This window comes from Chiloscyllium punctatum, chromosome 26 (assembly GCF_047496795.1).
Source record: "Chiloscyllium punctatum isolate Juve2018m chromosome 26, sChiPun1.3, whole genome shotgun sequence".
NCBI classification, from domain to species: domain Eukaryota; kingdom Metazoa; phylum Chordata; class Chondrichthyes; order Orectolobiformes; family Hemiscylliidae; genus Chiloscyllium; species Chiloscyllium punctatum.
In genome coordinates, this window is record NC_092764.1 from 57151596 (window position 1) to 57172996 (window position 21401).

Sequence of the window (21401 nt, forward strand, 5' to 3'; positions counted from 1 at the left end):
TTGGCTGAATTTGTTTTTGTTCCGTGGCAATGCAACTCCAATGATTTGTTTCAACCAAATGTTGAAGCACACTGTGCTTTCAATCAGTCCTTGTTAGCTTCCTCTCTCTCAAAGGTACAATACACACCTACACCTTCATAACACCTCCCCCCTTAAGAAAAAAAATGAACCATCATAATGAAGACGTGGCTTCATTTTTCTCTATTCCTTAAACACATTACCATGGCATACATATGACTTTAATATAAGTTCATACTAACTTCTTCCCACATAACATTTGAATAGATACCAAGCTCATCTATGCTTTAATCAGTTAAATCCACGATAACAATCTGCGATTACATTCTTTAGACCATCAACATGTATGATTTGTAAATGAAAAGTCTGTAACTTAAGACTCCTATGAAATAGTTTCATATTCTTGTCCTAAGAGCATTTCAAGAATGTAAGAAGATTGTGATCTGTGTACACAACCGTCTGACAAATTGTTCTTGACGTACACATTTAAAATGTTGTAAGGCCAGTATCAAACTCAGTACTTATTTGATCATGGAATATTTCCTCTGGTGGACGTTGAGTTTCTTCAAAAAGTAACCAACTGGCAGTTCGATCCCATCATAGTCTTCCTGTAGCAGTACAGCTTCAACTAGTATGTCACTAGCATTGATGGCAATTTTGAAAGGTTTTGAAAAGTTTGGTGTAGATAAAACTGGTGTGGTGGCTAATATTGCTTTAAATAGTAGAGTGCCTCCTGGCATTGTTTTGTTCACAGAAACTGTGTTCTTCTTCAGCAAATTGGTTAACAGTGCCACTGCACTGCTGAAGTTTGGAACAAACGCGTGATAGAATCCGCATAGTCCCAAGAATTGAAGCACTTTTTTTTGAGGTTGGTCATGGAAATTCCTCAATGGCCTTCATCTTTGCATTCCATGGGGTCAATCTTCCATGACCACTGTTCTGACCCAAGAATGTCACCTCTGCTTTCGCGAATTCAGTTTTAAGTTTATTACCACTTTTGCTTCTCGTAGTCGTTCAAAGAGCTCTGCCAACTGTACCATGTGATCTTTCCAGGGCTTAGTAAAGATCATTATGTCATCCAAATATACTGCACAGTTTTTTAACCCAGCCACAACTCTTCATGTGTCTTTGGAATGTGGCTGGTGCATTCTTCATTCCAAAGGGCATCATTTTAAACTGATATCGACCATTTGGGGTTACAAACGCAGAAATTTCTTTCGCCGTATCTGATCAAGGTACCTAGCAGTAACCACACAGTAAATCCAACTTGGTGATGCAACTGGCTTGTCCAACTTTCTTGATACAGTCCTCCAATCTCAGTATTAGATAGGTGTCTGATTTTGTACAGGCATTGACCTTCCAATAATCCATGCAAAATTGTTGAGTCCCGTCTAGTTTAGGAACTAAGACGATTGATGAACTCCACTCGCTCTGGCTCGCTTCGATGATATCCTCGTCAAGTATGGCCTCCACCATCTCCTGGACCTTTCTGGCTTTGAAAGATTAAGCCGATAGGGGTGTTGTTTTTAATCAGAACAGCATTCCTATGTCTACTTCATGTACAATAGCATTAGTCCTCCCCATCTGATTCCTACAGATGTCCTCATACTGCAGTAACAAAACTTTCAACTGTGTTCTGCTAAATCATTCTCAAGAACAAACTAGATTCTTGGAACTGACACTGTCAATCACTTCCACTGTTATTTCCCCAGTCTTGAGTTGGCACTCCAACCTGATCTTACATAGGGAAATGCTAAATTTCTGTCCATCTATCCCACAAATTACCATACTCTCGGGTAATAGATCAGAAAGAGTGCAAATTTGCTCATCTCTCATTATTTGAGTCTGGTTAGATCCTGTATCTCTCAAAATTGTAACTTATTGCTTTTCTCCCCCTGTTCTTTCTGAGTAAATGTTACGCACAGAGGTGAATTCTTTATAAAGATCAGGTACTAACTCCATACCCAGCCCCTAAGTCACTGGCTTAGCTTCTTTTACCACATTTTTTCCCACAGTGCCTTTCTTTAACAACCAGCACTGTGACTTTCCGTGTCCCACTTTACCACAGTGGAAATATCTGACACCTTTCACCTCCTTTCCAGCCTCCTGAGCTTCTTTTTCAACTTACCAATGTTCTCTACTCTTTGTTTTGTAGTGTAGGATCTCCACTTCTCCCAACCTTTATCCCTCACAGGATGAAATTCTGGCTGGAAGCTTGTCTTATGCACAGTGTATTCCTCTGCGAATTTTTCAAATGAAATAAAGAAGGTTTCTACATCTTTCTTATCAAAATGTGGCAATGTTTTGACATATTTATATATTTCACTACCTTCTCTTTTAATCTCCATCCTGTTAACTTGATTGTGCTGACTAAGTCGCAACTTCTCAAGTTCAAATTCTCTTTTGTTTGTTCAGCTGAGAACCTCTTTTGTTTTCTGTTTCTCTCTTCCTTTATTCTCTCTCTTTACTAAGCTAAGAACACTCTTTTTCCTCTCTCTCCCTCTTTGTTTATCTTTTAACTCCATTTTCCTCAATTGTAATTTAAGTTTGTCTAACTCTACTGTACTTGCCTGTTTCTCTGACACCCCTAAGTGTTTAAGTAATTCCCTTACAATTTCAGCATTACTTTTGTCCTTGATTCAACCTAATTCTAATCTCTTTGCTTATTCTAAGAGAATGGTTTTTTTCTTTTCTTTCTAAACTTTCTTGGCAAATTTGGGAATCATCCTCAAACCCCAGAACCTTTTTAGACATTTTAAGAGCCATTTCTCTCACTTTTAATTTAGCCAACCACAAGTAACCAAAATTAAACAAATTATCTCACCTATGTCTTATTTAAAGATCTAAGGCACTAACCAGCAAGTGTTTAAATCTACTGGGCTTTTTGTATACCCCAAATCTGCTCAAATTTGTCCAAATCTCAAACTGGATCTGTCTAAACTATTCAATTCATGAATCTGAGACCCAAACTATTCAAATACTAGCAACTAACCCCCAAACTGTTCTGACATGGGGTAAACCCATCTGCGAATTTAAACCCAACACAGAGGAATTCACCTCACACCATAATCTGTTAAATTTCAAGAGGCAAAGAACTATCCCAGAGATCACTATTTAATGTAAAAATTAACAATTTTATTCTTTAAGTCCAAAAGAGAACATTTAGACAATTATTTATGACTCCTTTCTCTTAAACCTATCTTTTACCTCCCACTCTACAATACTGGTCTGATTAAAAAAAACGGTTAAGATTTACAAAAAAAAAATCACATTTCAAAACCAGTCACCTTTTGTTGATTTGCCTTTGTAGATTTTCCTCTGTATTTTACTGTGTCGTCTTTTCTTCGGTCTACTGCTGCACAACTTTTGTTATGGATAGGTACCTTTCAGAGAGCTATTTGGCTAGCAGTCTATACTTATTGCTGTTCTTGGCAGTTCTCCCCCAACTGTTCAAAATGTCTGGTTTTATACCTCAAAACATTGGATTATTTCATTGGTTTGATGTCATCCCAAACAGATTGGATTGGATTTTGGCCTCAGGGGCATAATTTAAACTGATTGGCTGAATTTGAATTTGTTTTCGTTCCATGGCAATGCAACTCTAGGTATTTGTTTCAGCCAATTGTTTCATTTTAAAATTGTTCAGTGCACTGTGTGCTTTCAGTCAGTCCTTGCTAGCTTCCTCTCTCTCTTAAAGGTACAGTACATACCTACATCTTCATAACACACAGTTTTGTCTTTGCACCCAGTGGGAATGATTTTTCAAGTCAGCACTGGCAAAAGGGATACTTTCCGACTGGTAGTATGTATTGTGAAATTAAAGATATGCTGCAGTTTCCATTCATTGATGACACTGATATGTGATACGGGAGTTTATGGTTCCTTGTTGCGAACATGTATACGGAGTTACCCTGAATGTCTTACATACCCATTAAGCACAATATTTTACAGAGAAATTGTACCACAAATATTGGTTTGCAGTGATATTGAAGCACCATGCATAGTAAGGCATGACCATACTCTTGATCTTTCCCACTTATCAAGTTTCCAGTCTTGGATTTTTGAGTTACTGTTGGACACATACCTAACTTGGACCTATTTGCATAATTTTATTGATTGCTGTTAAGCAGTGACAGAGGTCTGAGATCAGATCATTTGTTTGACTGACTACTAAGCTCTGAAAAGATATGCTCAGGAAAATGAGGGAGGAAGGAAAAAGATAACTGTTAATTTACAAGAGATTAATGATAAAACTATTTTAGGAAATTAAGCAGGATCATATTGTGATTAACACCTTTTTATAGGCTGTACTGATTTAAACTTTAATAGGCTTTGGATAACATGAAAGAAAGTAAGCATCATTTACGCATACGGACTGAAGATGTACCAGTCACTAAAAGAGCAAGCAGGAATTATTGGAGAACACGATGTAACAGTAAACCCTCAGAGTTCCAAATTAAAAGTCCAGCATTTACAGGTAGTTACAGCTTTCATGAAGATTCTTTCTTCCAGAGTTTTGTTATATTGTCATCACTAGTATAACAGCTGTTTAAACAATGAAAAAGGTATGATGATAAAGATCTTTTATTCATAAAGTATCTTGTATTCATTATCTTGACTTAGTTCTTCACATAGATTATCTTAAATTGCAGTCACTGTTGTAGGAATGTGAGGAGTATGAGCATCAGTACTCGTCAGCTTGTCAAGCCTGCTCTGCATTCAATACAACCTTCACCTTGCTGTCTACTCCCCATATTTACTTAGAGAAAAAAAATTGTCTATCTCACTGTTTGAATATATTTTGATGTTGAAGCATTCGGAACTCTATAGTAGAGAATTCCAAAGATTCATAGCTAATTGAGTGAATAAAGTCCATCTCACCTCTGTCCTAAATGATCACCCTTGTTTTGAGATTGAGCCCTAGCTTGGTAGATTTCTTAGTAAGATCAACCTTTCTATGTCTACCCTTTAAGAATCTTGAATTTTCAATGATATCACTTCTTTATGACAAACTCCAGAAAATATCGATCCAATTTACTGAGCCTCTCATTTCAGGCACCAAATCTAATTGATTTTTTCACTGTACTGCTTTCTGATGCAAATATATTAAATACAATATAGGACAGCACAGGAACAGGCCTTTCGGCTCACCACACCTATGCCAATTCCTAATCCTTATTAAGACGCTTTAAATATTGCCTATACACGGTTTCTGTCCCTCTGTTTGCCTTCTGTTCATGCATCTGTCAAATATGTCATTTAACATTGCGAATGCGCTAGCTGCTACACTCTGTTAAAAATTTCCCTGGCACTTCTCCTCTAAACTCTCCCCCTCTCACCTTGAAGCTGTGCGCCCTTGTAGTTGACCTTTCCAACCTGGGAAAAAGCCTCTGACTATGCCTCTCATAATTCTGTGTACCTTTATCAGGTCACCCCTCTCAGCCCTCCATCTTTCCAGTGAACGCAATCCAAGTTTATCTAACCACTCCTTATAACTAAAACTCTCTAGATCAGGCAACATTCTAGTAAAGCTTCTCTGCACTCTCTCCAAAGCATCCACGTACTACTGGTAGCATGGTGACCAGAACTATATGCAATATTCCAAATATGGCCCAACTGAAGTTTTATACAGCTGTAACATAACTTGCCAACTTTTAAATTTGATGCCCTGACCATTGAAGGCAAGCATACTGTATGCTGCCTTGACTACCTGATCCACCTGTGTTGCCACTTTCAGGGATATTGTGGACCTGTAAGGCCAGATCCTTCTGTATGTCAGTGCTTCTAAGTGTTCTGCTTTTTATTATATAATTTGTACCTGAATTTGATCTCCCAAAATGCATCACCTTACATTTGTCCGGATTAAATACCATCTGCCATTTCTCTGCCCAAATCTGTAATCTGTGCATATTCTGCTGAATCCTTTGACAATTCTCACTATCTGCAACTCCCCCAGTTTTGGTGTCATTTGCAAACTTACAAATTAGACCACCTACATTTTTCTCCAGATCATTTCTATATGTTATAAACAATAAAGGTCCCAGCACTGACCCCTGCAGAACACCACTAGTTACTAATCTCCATCCCGATAAGCACCCTTCCACCACTACTGTTTTCTATGACCAAGCCAACTTTGTATCCATCTAGCCAGCTCACTGCAGATCCCATGAGACTCTATGTTTTATACCAGCCTGCCATGAAGTACCTTATCAAATGCCTTACTGAATTCCATGGAGCCAACATCCATCACCTTTCCTTCATCAAACTATAGTGGTAGTAGAGTCAGATACATTAGGGACATTTAAACAATTCTTGGATAGGTACATGGAAGATAGTACAATGAAGGGTATATAGGTTAGTCTGATCTTAGAGTAGGATAAAAGATTGGCAAAACATCGACAGCCAAAGGGCCTGTACTGTGCTGTTCTGTCCTATGCTATATAATCATTTTTGTCACTTCCTCAAAAAACTCAATCAAGTTGCTGAGATATGGCGTTTCCCACACAAACCCATGCTGCCTATCACTAACAAGTCAATTTGCTTTGAAATATGAATAAATCCTGTTGCTCAGTATCTTCTCCAACAGGTTCTCCACCATGATGTCAGGCTCACTGGCCTGTAATTATCTAGTAGGCTCATTCAGAAGGTCAGGAGGAATGGGATACAGGGGAACCTAGCTGTCTGGATACAGAATTGGCTGGCCAACAGAAGACAGCGAGTGGTAGTAGAAGGAAAATATTCTGCCTGGAAGTCTGTGGTGAGTGGTGTTCCACAGAGCTCTGTCCTTGGGCCTCTACTGTTTGTAACTTTTATTAATGACTTGGATGAGGGGATTGAAGGATGGGTCAGCAAGTTTGCAGACGACACAAAGGTTGGAGGTGTTGTTGACAGTATAGAGGGCTATTGTAGGCTACAGTGGGACATTGACAGGATGCAGAGATGGGCTAAGAGGTGGCAGATGGAGTTCAACCTGGATAAATGTGAGGTGATGCATTTTGGAAGGTCGAATTTGAAAGCTGAGTACAGGATTAAGGATAGGATTCTTGGCAGTGTGGAGGAAAAGAGGGATCTTGGTGTGCAGGTACATAGATCCCTTAAAATGGCCACCAAAGTGGACAGGGTTATTAAGAAAGCATATGGTGTTTTGGCTTTCATTAACAGGGGGATTGAGTTTAAGAGTCGTGAGATGTTGTTGCAGCTCTATAAGACTTTGGTTAGACCGCACTTGGACTACTGCGTCCAGTTCTGGTCGCCCTATTGTAGGAAAGATGTGGATGCTTTGGAGAGGGTTCAGAGGAGGTTTACCAGGATGCTGCCTGGACTGGAGGGCTTATCTTACGAAGAGAGGTTGACTGAGCTCGGACTTTTTTCATTGGAGTAAAGGAGGAGAAGGAGAGGTATACCTCAATTAGGTCCCAAAATAATGAGAGGCATAGATAGAGTCGATAGCCAGAGACTATTTCCCAGGGCAGAAATGACTAACACGAGGGGTCATATTTTTAAGCTGGTTGGAGGAAAGTATAGAGGGGATGTCAGAGGTGGGTTCTTTACATAGAGTTGTGAGAGCATGGAATGCGTTGCCAGCAGCAGTTGTGGAAGCAAGGTCATTGGGGATATTTAAGAGACTACTGGACATGCATATGGTCACAGAATTTTAAGGGTGCATACATGAGGATCAGTGGTCGGCACAACATCATGGGCTGAAGGGCGTGTTCTGTGCTGTACTGTTCTATGTTCTATCTCTGTTACCCTTAGCCATTCTTCAGTCCTCTGGAACCTGCCAGAGACCAAAGAGGATACAGAGATATTTGTAAAAGCCCCAGTTGTTTCCTCCTTGTCTCCCACATTTCCTGGCATATATCCTATCTGGCCCTGGGGATGTGTCTGTCTTAATACTTTTCAAGACCCAACACTTTCTCCTTCATTATATTGACCCTACCCAAGAGTAATCACACATTTATCCTTAACCTTAAAATGTCTCATGTCCCTTTCTTTGGTCAATACTGATGTAATGTATTCATTTAGGATCTCACCAATTTCCTTTGCCTCCATACACAACTTCTCTCCTTTATCCTTGAGTGGGCCTAGTCTTTCCCTAGCTAGCCTCTTGCTCCTAATATATGTATAAAATGCCTTGGAATTTTCCTTAACCCAACTGGCCAAGGACTTTTCATTGTCCCTTTTTAGCCTTCCTAAATCCCCATTTGATTTACTTCTTACTTCCTCTATATTCTTCAAGGCAGGACATTGGTTAGGCCACTTGTGGAATATTGCATGCAATTCTGGTCTCCTTCCTATCAGAAGGATGTTGTGAAACTTGAAAAGGTTCAGAAAAGTTTTGCAATGATATTGTCAGGGTTAGAGGATTTGAGCTATAGGGAGAGGTTGAATAGGCTGGGGCTGTTTTCTCAGGAACGTCAGAGGCTGAGGTGTGATCTTATAGAGGTTTATAAAATCAAGAGGGGCATGGATAGGATAAATAGACAAGGTCTTTTCCCTGGGATGGGAGAGTCCAGAACTAGAGACCATAAGTTTAGGGTGAGAGGAGAAAGTTATTAAAGGGACCTAAGGGGCAACTTTTTCACTCAGAAGGTGGTGCATGTATAGAATGACCGGCTAGATGAAGTGGTGGAGGCTGATACAATTACAGCATTTAAAAGGCTTCTGGGTGGGTATATGAATATGAAATGTTTAAAGGGATTTGGGCCAAATGCTGGCGAATGGGACTACATTAGGAGAAGTGGTCGGCATGGAAGAGTTAGACCAAAGAGTCTGTTTCCGTGCTATACATCTCCATGACTCTGTGGATTTGTCTGCTTATAGTTGTCTGGACCTTAGGTATGCTTCCTTTTTTTTTTGACTAAGCTGATAATTTCCCCTGTCATCCAATGTTCCTGAATCCTGTCATTCCTGTCCTTTATTTTCACAGGAACATGCCTGTTCTGCACTCTAACCAACTGGTCTTTAAAAGACCTCCACATGTCAGATGTGGTCTTACCTTCAAACAACTGCTCCCAATCACATTCTCCAATTGTTGTCTAATTTGGTTATGGTTTGCCTTCCCCCAATTTAACACCTTCATCCAAGGTCTAATCTTGTCCTTATCCATAAGTATCAGTAAACGTACAGAACTATGGTCAGTAATCCCTTTGAAACTTTGATCTCCTGGCTAGTCTCATTTCCTTATACCAGGTCCAGTTTGCAACGCCCCGACCTCCTTTGCTTCCTCTGTCTCATCTAAAACATCGTTAATCTAAAACATTACCCTGCCAATCCTATTCCTTTTTCAACCATGTCTTTGTGATAGCAACATCATAATTGCATGCATTAATCCAGGCTATAGGTTTATCCGTTTTACGTGTTATACTTCTTGCATTGAAGCAAATATAGTGCAAGCCTCCAGTTCCGCTGACCTCATCAACCTCTCCCTGACTTCTCTTCCTCTTACCTATGTCTACCTTTGACTTAAGCTCTTCCACAATCACTTTACTTACTGACCTGCTGCTATGCTTCCCACCCCCCTGCTACACTTGTTTACACCATCCAAAGTGGCAACATCGAACCTCCCTGCCAGGATATTGGTGCCTCTCCAGTTTAGATTAGATTACTTACAGTGTGGAAACAGGCCCTTCAGCCCAACAAGTCCACACCGACCCGCCGAGGCGTAACCCACCCAGACCCATTCTCCTACATTTACCCCTTCACCTAACAGTACAGGCAATTTAGCATGGCTAATTCACCTAACCTGCACATTTTTGGATTGTGGGAGGAAACTGGAGCACCCGGAGGAACCCCACGCAGACACGGGGAGAACGTGCAAACTCCACACAGAAAGTCGCCTGAGGCGGGAAATGAACCCAGGTCTCTGGCGCTGTGAAGCAGCAGTGCGAACCACTGTGCCACCGTGCTGCCCAGATATCAGATGATGAAATGAGATGATTTCAGTAACTACAACATCTCCGTGTAGGGCATCCAAAAGTTAAAAGGTCCTCTAGTGGGGAGAAACTTTACACATTTCATTGGGTTTAGAACAGAACCGTGATTAACAATCCTCAAACCAAAGACCCAGGAGAACATGTTCGAGAAGAAAACCTCTAAATCACCTGAATTTGAAAAGTCAAAGAGACAGGATTGAAATTTGCAGTAATTCATTATATCAGAGACCAAGTAATGTTGTAAAGATCTAATGTGTGGGAATAAAGTATAAAAAGGAGCACATGGAATACAGTGCTAGGAAGTGTGAAATGATTGAATTTGGTTAAAACATAACAGCAGTAATTATACTTTGAATTATAGTACGTTCAATGCTGTGCAAGAGCAAAGGGCTTTAGTAATAGAAGTTTGCAGGATACAGAAGCCTGTGCCTCAATTGATAAGGCAATATAATAGCTAATTGAATTTTAGGTTTTGTCACAAGCTAACAGAAGACAAAAAATAAAAGGTATGATTAATTGATATAAAGCCTTAATAATATCTTAGCTAGACTATGTGGTACTGAAAGAAATTTTAGATTTAAGAGGAATTGCAACATAAATTTATTAAAATGTTGCCTGATATGAGAAAATACAGATGTTTGAGAAACTGGTCACTTTTGCTGAAAATGTCATGGATCATTGATGATTTGATATATGTTTAGCTTCTTGAAAAGGTAGACCAGAGTAAACAGAAGTAGACTGTTTTGAATGCTGAGTGTTGAATGCTAGTTAGGTGGTTGCTTTTGGCTAGCTTGGACGTGATGGGCCAAAGGGCCTGTTCTGTGATCTTGTGGTTCTATGATTTAAATGGAAGAGATTTAGCAGGAAATATTTCTTTCCATGCAATTATAGGTGCAACCCATCCTTCTTGTACAGGCCCCACTTTCCCTGGAAGACATTCCAATGTACACATATCTGAAGCACCCCCACCCCCCACCCCACACCAGCTCTTTAGCCACATGTACAATTGTATGCTGTCTCTTTTCCTAGCTTCAGTAGCATGTGGCACAGGGAATAATCCTGAGATTACTGCCCTGAGGTTCTCCTTTTTGGCTTACTACCTAACTCCCTGAATTATCATTAGCAGACCTTGTCACTCTTCCTACCTATGTCATTTGTGCCAATATGGACAATGACATCTGTTTACTCTCCCATTTCAGGATGCCCTGTACCCGATCAGAGACATCTACGACCCTGACATCAGGGAGGCAACATAGCATCCAGGAGTCTCTCTTGTGGCACAAAAGCACCTATCTGTGTCCCTGACTATCAATTCTCCAATTACTATTGCTCTACTATGCTTTGTCCCTTCCTTCTACTGGATCCTGCTCCCATCACTTGATAGGCTATCCCCCTCATTAGTATCCAAAACAGAATACTTGTTTGACAGAGACCAAAACTGCACATGGTACTCCAAATGTGGTCTCACTAAAACCCTCTACAATATAGCAATACAGTACATCTTACTTTTGTGTTCCAATCCCCTTGCAATAATGGCCAATGTGCCATTTGCTTATCTGATAGCATGCAGGTACAACAAGCAAACTTTGTCTTCCCAGTACAAGTAAACCCAAGTCCCTTAGAATAGTGACATTTACGAGTTTCCCTCATTTTAAAAGATATTCTGCTTTCTATTCTTATTACCTTACGTGAATACCTCACACTTCCTTGCATTATACTTCATCTTGCCTTGTTTCCCACTCCACTCACTTAGTTCATCTATATTTCAACCTCTGTATCTTTCTAACATCTTACTTTCCAGCTAATTTTGTTTCGTCAGCAAAATTAAATGCAGTCAGTTCTGATATAACGCAATAGTTCCATTTTTGTATGATCTCGCGTTCTAAGAAAATCACACAATAGCTGTGCCATTTAAACTAATGGGGCCAGAATCGCATTATATCCAGTGTAGGTAAGGAAAGTTTGTGTTCTACAAATAAGTCTACATTCTTCAATCGCGTTAAAGCCAAATCGCATTGAAGAAACGCATTGTAGCGGGACCAACTGTATATTACTCGCTGTCTCTTAATTTAAGTCATTGTAAACAGCATATACCTCAGCAGTGATCTATTTGGAAATCCACTAGTCATAGCCTTACAACTTGAGAATGGCCCATTTATCCCTACTCTTAGATTCCTATTTGTTAATGACTACTCTGTCCAGGCAAATCTATCAACCCCAACTCTGAGTCCTTATCTTGTGTATTATCTTTGTGTGTGATACCTTATCAAATGCCCTTTGGAAATCCAAATATGCAACATCGTGAGTATTGCTGAAAAAGACATTTTGTCAAAGCTTTTTGTTTTGCACTCATAGGAAAATTCAAATGAAATAGCAAAGTAAAGGGAAAATAAGAGGAGTAGAGGAGTGTGTTGGTTGATTGGTAAGTGAACTTTGGAGTTGTTGCCATGGAGAATATACTAGTTAATAATTGACAGTTAACTGCCAAGCTATGTTTAAATTTTAAATAAGGAAGGTTGACTGAATAAAGGATTATCCTGAAAAGTACATGTGTCAATATCTGTCACCTATTCTGTTGCATTGAAACAGATGCAGTGTGTACATTTTCTTTTTGTCTACAAGAAGAGGACTGTGTTTTAATGTATGTAGCTGCTAGTAGATTCAAATGTGCCAAGCTACAAACCAGACTGTCAATCCTATATTGATGTCAGTATAATGCTCCACACACTCAATTAGGTAGCAAACATTGTTCAATTGTGGAATTGTATCTAATGTTTGACACTGTTGTGCATTTTGCAAGCATGGACTGGTTGGATACAGTGAGTACCTTCCTTATTGAGAACATTTGAAGGGATATGCTTTATAATCTGTTCTGTCAGTCTATGGGACATAAGACCTATGTACCTAATATCACATTGACATTGAAATTGACATACCACATTGACTTTTTACCCTACCTGGGTAATCGAAGGAAGACTGGGCATTTATCAGAGCTGATCAGTGTACATTATTTCGCAGGATGGCTTTGATGTAACCTGTTTGGATATCAAGATTGCCTGGTGAACAAATGGCTCAGGTCCTGTTTGTAAAGTCGCTAATTTCGCTAATTTATAGCACTTGAAATTGTCAAATCCCAATGAAATACTGACCAGGGAAGGTAGACTTGCAGTAGAGAAACCACTGGTTAATTTCACAATGAGCACATTAAGGGGAAAGAGCTTATACGATTCCTCCATTTCATAGGTGAACTTGAGTGTAGATTAAGACCGTTAAGATGTACAAGGAAATTCTTTCATGCAACTGCAGATTCAAATATAGCAAACATTATCTACATATTGGAAATATGATGAGTTCCATGGGACCCCAAAATGTTCTGTGACGCGCTATTGTTTTGGGCATACACCGTGTTGTTAAAACTGAACACAGTTGCCAAGTTGCTGAATACCAATGTTCAATCAATATTGATTCACATAATGGCAGCAGGGCATGATATAGTGCTGCAGTACAAATGTCGTGAAACAATGCAATACAAGTATTGTATTGTCTTTGCAAAGGTGAAGGAAACTTCCACAAAATTGCCTTCACTGGTAATATATGCATTAGGATTCCTACAGTTCCACACGTGATAAGGTTGTCTTTTTAGATGACCTTACAAATAGGTTCTGAGCCATTTGTTCACTCTAGAGATCTGAAGCTGAAATTGCCTGTGTATCGTGCTGTGTATCATGCAATACCATGAACGAACTCAAGGCCAACACTTTTGGCGCTGTAATGTTCCTAGCCTACTTCCAAATTACTCTAAGGTGTCCAAAAATGTGAGCAATGGGTTTCTGTAATTGTTTCATGTTTCTACTATGCAATAGCAACACAATTGGTCTTTGCCACCAGCATGATATTGCTGCTAAGCCAAAAGGTGTTCTACCTATCACACAAATGAGAAATATGATAATGAATTTCACTGCCACTGTAATGCTAGGTATATAGGTTATATGTCCCCAAGACTGAGACATTTAAAAAAAGTATGACACAAAATTTGGTGAAGGGACAAGTAATACTGAGGAAGTGGGGAGGCTGCAGAAGGACTTGGACAGGCAAGGAGAGTGGACAAAAGAGTGCAGATGGAATGCAGTGTGGGGAAAGTGTGAAGTTTTGCATTTGGTAGCAAGAAAAAGTATTTTATATGGGGAAAATCTTCAGAAATCTGAAGCACAAGGGACATGGGAGTCCTAATTCAGGATTGTCTTAGATTTGGGCCCCCAAATCTAAGAATGTATTTGCTGATCTTGGAGGAAGTTCAGAGGAAGGTTATAAGATTGATCCTGGGAATGAAGGGCTTGTCATATGAAGAACGATTGAGGACTCTGGGTCTGTACTTGATAGAGTTTAGAAGGCTGAGGGGGGGTCTCACTGAAACTTGCAAAATAGTGAAAGGCCTGAATAGAATGGATGTACGACCCTTTAGAACTAAGATGAGGAAGAATTTCTTCAGCTAGAGAGGGTGAATTTGTGGAACTCATTACCACAGAAGGCTGTGGATGCTAAGTCATTATGTACCTTTAAGACAATGATAGGTTCTTGATTTAGCAACGGTGTTATAGGAGAAGGCAGGAGGATGAATTTGAGAAACGTCCATGATTGAACAATGGAAAATACTTGCTGGACTGAATGATCTAATTCTGCTGCTTTATCTGATGGTTTTATAGTTTATAGAACACTTCAAACAGCATTTGCATTTGGCTGTTTGCAATATAGGTATACTGACTGTACCCACACAGCAAACTTACAAACCTCTGTGTCCAATAGCAGGTGTGATTCCACAATTAGACATTTGTTACATTATCCTGAATGGTGAATTATGTTGACAACCAATTTAGGATTGTCAGTCGGGCTTGCAGTTTAGCTTACTTGCATGTACTAGAAGCTATAAACACTAATAAAATGTCCCTGTTCTCTACACTATTCTGCATTGTGACTGGTTAAATGCAATAGAATAGGTGACAGCCATTCACTTGTTCATTTTTCCGAGCAATGCTTGACTAATCAGGGTCTTGTTTTAACCTGTTTATTTTAAATTTAAATAAAGCCTTACAGCTTCAGTCATCATTAGCTAATCACATGGCAATGCCTCTACTAATCTATTTCTACTTGCCAACCAATCAGCACACTCATTTTGTTCAGATTATATGTAGCTTTCCCTTTACTGTTTATTGTGAATTATCCTGATGAATTCATGATGAAAGCAGCAAGAATATCTACTTTTTCAACAATACCCAAGTTCTGTAGTTCTAAACAACCATGTGCTACATATACTGGTTCTGTTTTATCTATTCTACAGGTTACATTCTCAAAAGAATTTTTGAATTTGTCAAACATGATATTCCTTTCATAAGATCATGTTGACTTTGATTATACAATGTAGGTGAAATCTCTTCTTAGTCATGTTGATTATATCTTCTCACAAAGTGTCCTCTTTAAATGTTTCAAATCTACTTGAAGAAAAAGATTAAACTTAAGTTCAATGTCTAATCCAAAGGACAATACCTCAGAAAGTGATATTGTATTTCATACCCCGGTGTTGTTCTGCATTATGTGATCAAACCCTGGAATGAAACTTGAACCTAAAGTGAGCGTGCTGCCAGGGTGATGTGTATTCATTTAAATAAGCTGCTAATACCCCATTAGGACATGAGAAGAATTTTGATTTTCCCAAAAATATTCCTGAACAATCTCACACTGGTATCTGTTTTGCATGAACTTTTCCCCACCCATTCTTGCAATTCTGAAACTTGGAAGTAACATGATGGTGTGCTCACGATTGATAATTTTGAAATGTGGGCATCATCTGAACAACATAGCTGAATTGGAATATCATTATGAGTCGAAGAATTAAGATACGTTAATACTAAGATGTAACCGATTTCCCCCCCCCTCTTGCCATATTCATTTTTGGAATATTATGTACAGTGTTTGTCTCCGTTATTCCAAAAAGTATACAGAGGCAATGGAGAAGGTGTAGATTTACAAGGTTTATAATGAAATTAGAGGTTATACCTACTAGGAAGGACTGAACAACTGAATATTCTCTTAAAAAATAGTGTGATCTTTAGAGGTCTTTAAAAATTCTGAAGGTGTTTGACAGGATGGCAGTAGAGAAAATGTTTCTGCATATGGGGAATGAACAAGGATTATAACACCAAAAAAGGAAGTCTTATGAAAATTAATCACTTATACATCCAATAGGGAATTCTGGATAAACTATTTAATCCAACTAATGGTTATAATGTCGTATTTTATAATGCATAAAAAAGTTGAAGGGCTTAGATAGACACAGTTGAGGATGGTGAGTAAATCAATGAGGAGAACAGGAATAGAACCTAATAGGATTAAGTCAAATATGGCAGGAAGAAGATTATGTAAATGTAAAATTATGAAAAATCAATTAGGTCAAATGGGCTGTTTGTATGCTCTACATACAATTCAATGCAACTAACCTCATTACTGACAGGAGAAAAACAAAACGTAGTTTTATAAAACGGAAAATTCTCTTAATTTTAAAAATCAAAAATGAAATAAAAATGATAATTGTCGTTCTTCACTAAAGTTCCATTTGGAAGACTGCAAGAGAATGGAAAATACTTTTATTCAAAGGACTCGATCTTGGAGATGGCAGGCCTGAAAGTGGTAAATTAACTTAATTATGTGGAATGGTGGAGGGCCAGAACCCTCCCGAATTCTTGGCCTAATTAATTTATGGGCAGGAAGGCCCAAGCTTGACAACCCTTCCAATTGTGGCCATCATGTGATCATTTAATGGACTCATTCATCTTGTCAGTTAGGCACCGCTGGGCAGGACATGATAGAGTCAGGAAGAGTTAGTTCAGGGTGGGGATGGGGATGAAACTGGCAGAGGTGGGGTCCTTTGAACTGCAGTAATTTGTGCAAGACAAAGAGACTTGATCTATACCAGTGTTTGCTTCTGAGACCCAACCCCCTGTCCTCATTCCTAAACCTCTTTTCCTATGAACGCCAATCCTAGGAACTTTTCCCGAACCAATATTTATGTTTCTCATTATCCATGGCGTCTGGGGGCAGTGATGTCCTGACAACAGCCACAACCTTCAAATGCGGCTGCTAAATTTTGAAGCTGCCAACTGCCGCTTGATAGTTCCCAGATTACCATAACATTCAGTAGTATTTCTTGCCCGGGCCATGGTTTGCCATTGTACACATTGTCCCATTGGGAAAATCCCAGCCTAAGTTGTGTCCACTTTGACTAATTGCTTATTTGAGATTTTTATTTATTCAGGCAACTTTTTTCTATCTGATTAGTGTTTATTCATAATACTTGAAAATATAAAGCCAGTTTTTAAGAGATATGAAAAGTGCTGCAATTTCTACCATGTTAGAACCTTGGATTCCAATGAAACATCCCCTTTTTCACTTTGCTTCATTTTAGTAAATTTCAGATTTAAAAGCAAAATTCCAGAAATACATGGTGACAATTACAAACATGTTGATCTCCTCTTTACCATGTTGAATAAAATTACTTTTAATGATCAGTCTTCACTTCTAATTAGACTTTAAATTAATGTAGCAATTAGCTTTATAAACCAATCAATTTCATGTGTTGATGGCCAGGCTTTCATTTAGCCATTCAGTCTGGTTAGAATAATCTTGAAATATTGTAAGACGTAAGCAAATCAATAGGTAACCATATTCAGCACACAAGAAGGTCAACACTGGTCCTTCTTAGCTTTTGTAACATATCTCTGTGGCCCATTTAACTATTATGCACTCAAGAAAGCTTTTGAAAATTTAAATTTGTAAATATTTTGCAATGTGGTACAAGTATCAACAGGAAATACATTTTATTTCAAGAGAATTAAGATAATGTTTTACTTTGTTTTAGGATTACCTGACAAAGCTCCATTAGGACTGATTGACACACCATTATTGGATACTGAAGAAGAGGTGCACTGGTATTTTCTTCCTTTAGACCTAGTGAAGAAATACCCTAATTTAATCAATGATGATAATCTACTGTGGCTATGTGAGGGAGTTGTCCTCATAGAAATTGGATGGAGTAATTTCCGATATATAGGTAGATTAATTGTTACCTGTGATATACTAATATTGCATTGTCCATAGGCAATTTGTAAATACCTTCCTAATTTTTGTTACTGAAATTCTTTGTGTTAAGAGATCTGTATTTAATGTGTGGGAAAAATCTACGACTTTCATATTGTTTTTGGGGCATATTAATTTGACATGATCTGTACTTATTTGTTCATAATCCAGTTAGTTGTGCTCATTTTTGATTATTGATAGCTCTCAATGAACGATGTTGATGTTTATATTTAAACTTCTTTACATTTGATGTAAAAAATTAACTTTGTCTTTCCTCATTAGTCAGAGCTATATATTTCAGGATCATCCTCATTAGTCTTCTCCAACACTTTAATATTTAAAAATTAACACTGAAGCTATAGTATAATTTGAACAATTATCTGAAATCTTAACTTCAGTTTACAATGAGCTGCCTTCAAGATGCATTTCAAGAGTTCAGTGTCTTGGCTGCATCAATTAACTTCTTTGCATAACTACTGAATGATTTTACCCAAATCATTTTACTTTTCCACTTAGAGTCATAGAGTCATAGAGATGTACAGCATGGAGACAGACCCTTCGGTCCAACCCGTCCATGCCGACCAGATATCCCAACCCAATCTAGTCCCACCTGCCAGCACCCGGTCCATAAGCCTCCAAACCCTTCCTATTCATAAACCCATCCAAATGCCTCTTAAATGTTGCAATTGTACCAGCCTCCTCCACATTCTCTGGCAGCTCATTCCATACACTTACCACCCTCTGCATGAAAAAGTTGCTCCTTAGGTCTCCTTTATATCTTTCCCCTCTCACCCTAAACCTATGCCCTCTAGTTCTGGGCTCCCCGACCCCAGGTAAAAGACTTTGTCTACTTATCCTATCCATGCCCCTCATAGTTTTGTAAACCTCTATAAGGTCTTGTATGGATAAACAATTTAAAACACAACCCCATGATTGTGCTTTTTGAAGTTTTGGGGGTGATCTCCTTATAAAGAGGTCTAGTTGTTAATCCATTCGTAAGGGATTAAATTTTGCCTAATTTGATAAGTCTATTCAATTTACAGCTAACTAGATAGTCCCTAGTGTCAGATTCTCACGAACAGTACTAAAACACTTGGATAAACAACAGTCTAAGTACTATAAATCCCAGCACTCTCCCACTCTACCACTAGTCTAAATCCCACTACTCTAAAACCTTACAGGTATGAAAATGTTATGGAAATTGATAAGAAGAGAATAACCTGACCATTACTCACTAATCAAGAGCACTTTTGATGTCATGAAATCAGTTCCCACAATATTCCCCATGTAATGGATCTAGAGAAGGCTGCCACTCAAAACTGCCCGAAATGCTCTATCCTTAGTTTCTAACTGCTCTGTTCGCTGTCTCCTCCCTCTGGCCTCTCTGGTTCCAGTTCCTGGCTGCTACTTGAAACTAGCAGTCCTGGTGATTACACCTAATCCTCCTCAGTCAATTCTTGTTATCACCCTCTGTTTGACCCTTGATTGTTGTTCGGATTAGGCAGCCGCATTGTAACTGTGACTGGTGCATTGGGCATTACTTTAATAATGCAGAACCGAAAGAGATGCCACATTAAACCAAAAAAAGGTCCCTGCCTAGTTTCTCCTATGACCTGTCCCGTAGTCATCAGTTCTGACATGTTCCCATGGCATCACTGGCTTTTAGCACTCAACATTCTGCTCTGAAATTCCATATGTGTGGAGAGTCAGAAAATTATATAAATAATTTTACCTAATGGTATCTTGCAAAGTCAGTTTGTTTGTGCATGACTATTACTTGAATATTATTTGTGGTACTTACTCTAAATTGATAAAGTTGTTGTAGTAGCAGTGATCAAGTAGCGTGAAGCTGTATACAACTAATTGAGCAAAATAAATTTTCTTCCTTGAAGCCTAATGTTACATTTTATTTTTCTTTAACCTATCTGCCAATTCACAGCTCATTGCTTACTTGGTTAGCGTAGCCAATTAGTTCTATTGTATCGGGTATTGTGTAGATGGGAGCAAATAGCTTATTGAAGACGTTACTGTGCATAACATTGATTTGAATTAAACTTTTGTGCAGCTGAGTACAAAATGGAGATTGCAAAAACAGGCCTATGTGCTTTGTAAACCATAATGGCACAGGACCTGCTGATAATCTGTTCCTGTTTAGCTGTTTCATTCAGTCATAGCTTGTCCTGTCATTTATTTCAATTGTAACTTGCTTACTTGCAGAAATTGCTTTTTCGTATACATTGTGGAAAAAGGTTGAAACTTACATTGGAGCTGATGCAAAACATACTTTAGTTATCTAAATTTTATAAGTTCAAAATGTTGTAAGGCACTTAAAAGGAACTTATGAAAAAGCTTATTGTCCAGGTTTTAAAAAATTCATTTGTGGAACATGGGCATCACTGGCTGGCCAGCATTTATTGCCCATTCCTAGTTGCCCTTGAGAATGTGGCAGTGAGCTGCTTTCTTGAACTGCAGCAGTCCACTTACTCCAGATGGACACACATGCCCTCAGCAAGATATTCCAGGATTTTGATTTTAAATATTTCCAAGTCAGGGTGGTGAGTGGCTTGGAGGGGAACTTGCAGGTGGTGGAGTTTCTAGGTGTCAGCTACACTTGTTCTTCTAGCTGGAACTAGTTGGGAATTTGGAAGGTGCTGTCTAAGAATCTTTGAACTTCTGCAGTGCATCTTGCAGGTGTTGCACATTATCACTGCTGAGCATCAGTGGTGGAGAGTGTGGATGTACTGCCAATCAGGTGGACTGCTTTGTCCTGGATGGTGTCAAGCTTCTTGAGTATTGTTGGAACTGCATCCATCCTGGAAAGTGTTAGACTATTAAGAATTTAGCCACCAAAGTAGTGGCCCAAGAAGTAAAATATTTTGATAGTGTTCACCCGATCCTTTGAAGATGAGAAAGTCTAAGTTGGATGCTCACACGAAGAGGAAATCCAACTCTCAAGACCAGGAATAGAAAGAAACAGTTAAATTAAACCATCATATGGCAGAGGCATTCTCTCTGGTGATTGAGTACAATAAAAGGTTGCTGCTGGGATAAATCGAATTGTATTTTACTGCATGTTTGAAAATCTTTAAAATTGCCTTGTATGTGAGTAGCTTGGTTTATTATATTTCCATTTAGTTTGTATCATAACTTCTGTTGTATTGTTAAAACTAATGTGTTCTCATGTTCCAGTTAAAGACCATGTTGTTAGACATTTTCTTTGTTATTAAATGAGCTAGATTTCATTCTGGGAACTGAATTTTGGTCATTAATGACATTAACTGAGATCATCATAATTGGATCATTTAGGATTTTAATTAATTG

General features: G+C 38.7%; 1 protein-coding gene and 1 long non-coding RNA gene across 2 annotated transcripts in view; one reads left to right on the plus strand and one right to left on the minus strand.

Annotated features, from left to right (window-relative positions):
• The window catches only part of LOC140453247 (BTB/POZ domain-containing protein KCTD19-like), a 136229-nt gene that overhangs the window by 16844 nt on the left and 97984 nt on the right, over positions 1-21401 (plus strand). The window contains exons 3-4 of the mRNA XM_072547820.1: positions 4348-4495; positions 17863-18054. Coding sequence (XP_072403921.1) covers positions 4348-4495; positions 17863-18054 — 340 coding nt within the window. The remainder of the gene's footprint in view (positions 1-4347; positions 4496-17862; positions 18055-21401) is intronic.
• LOC140496176 (uncharacterized) lies at positions 486-3437 on the minus strand. Its single transcript, XR_011964195.1, has 3 exons — positions 3306-3437; positions 2147-2257; positions 486-1511 (listed from the first exon to the last, which is right to left on the minus strand). It is a non-coding gene; the product is annotated as an uncharacterized lncRNA (long non-coding RNA).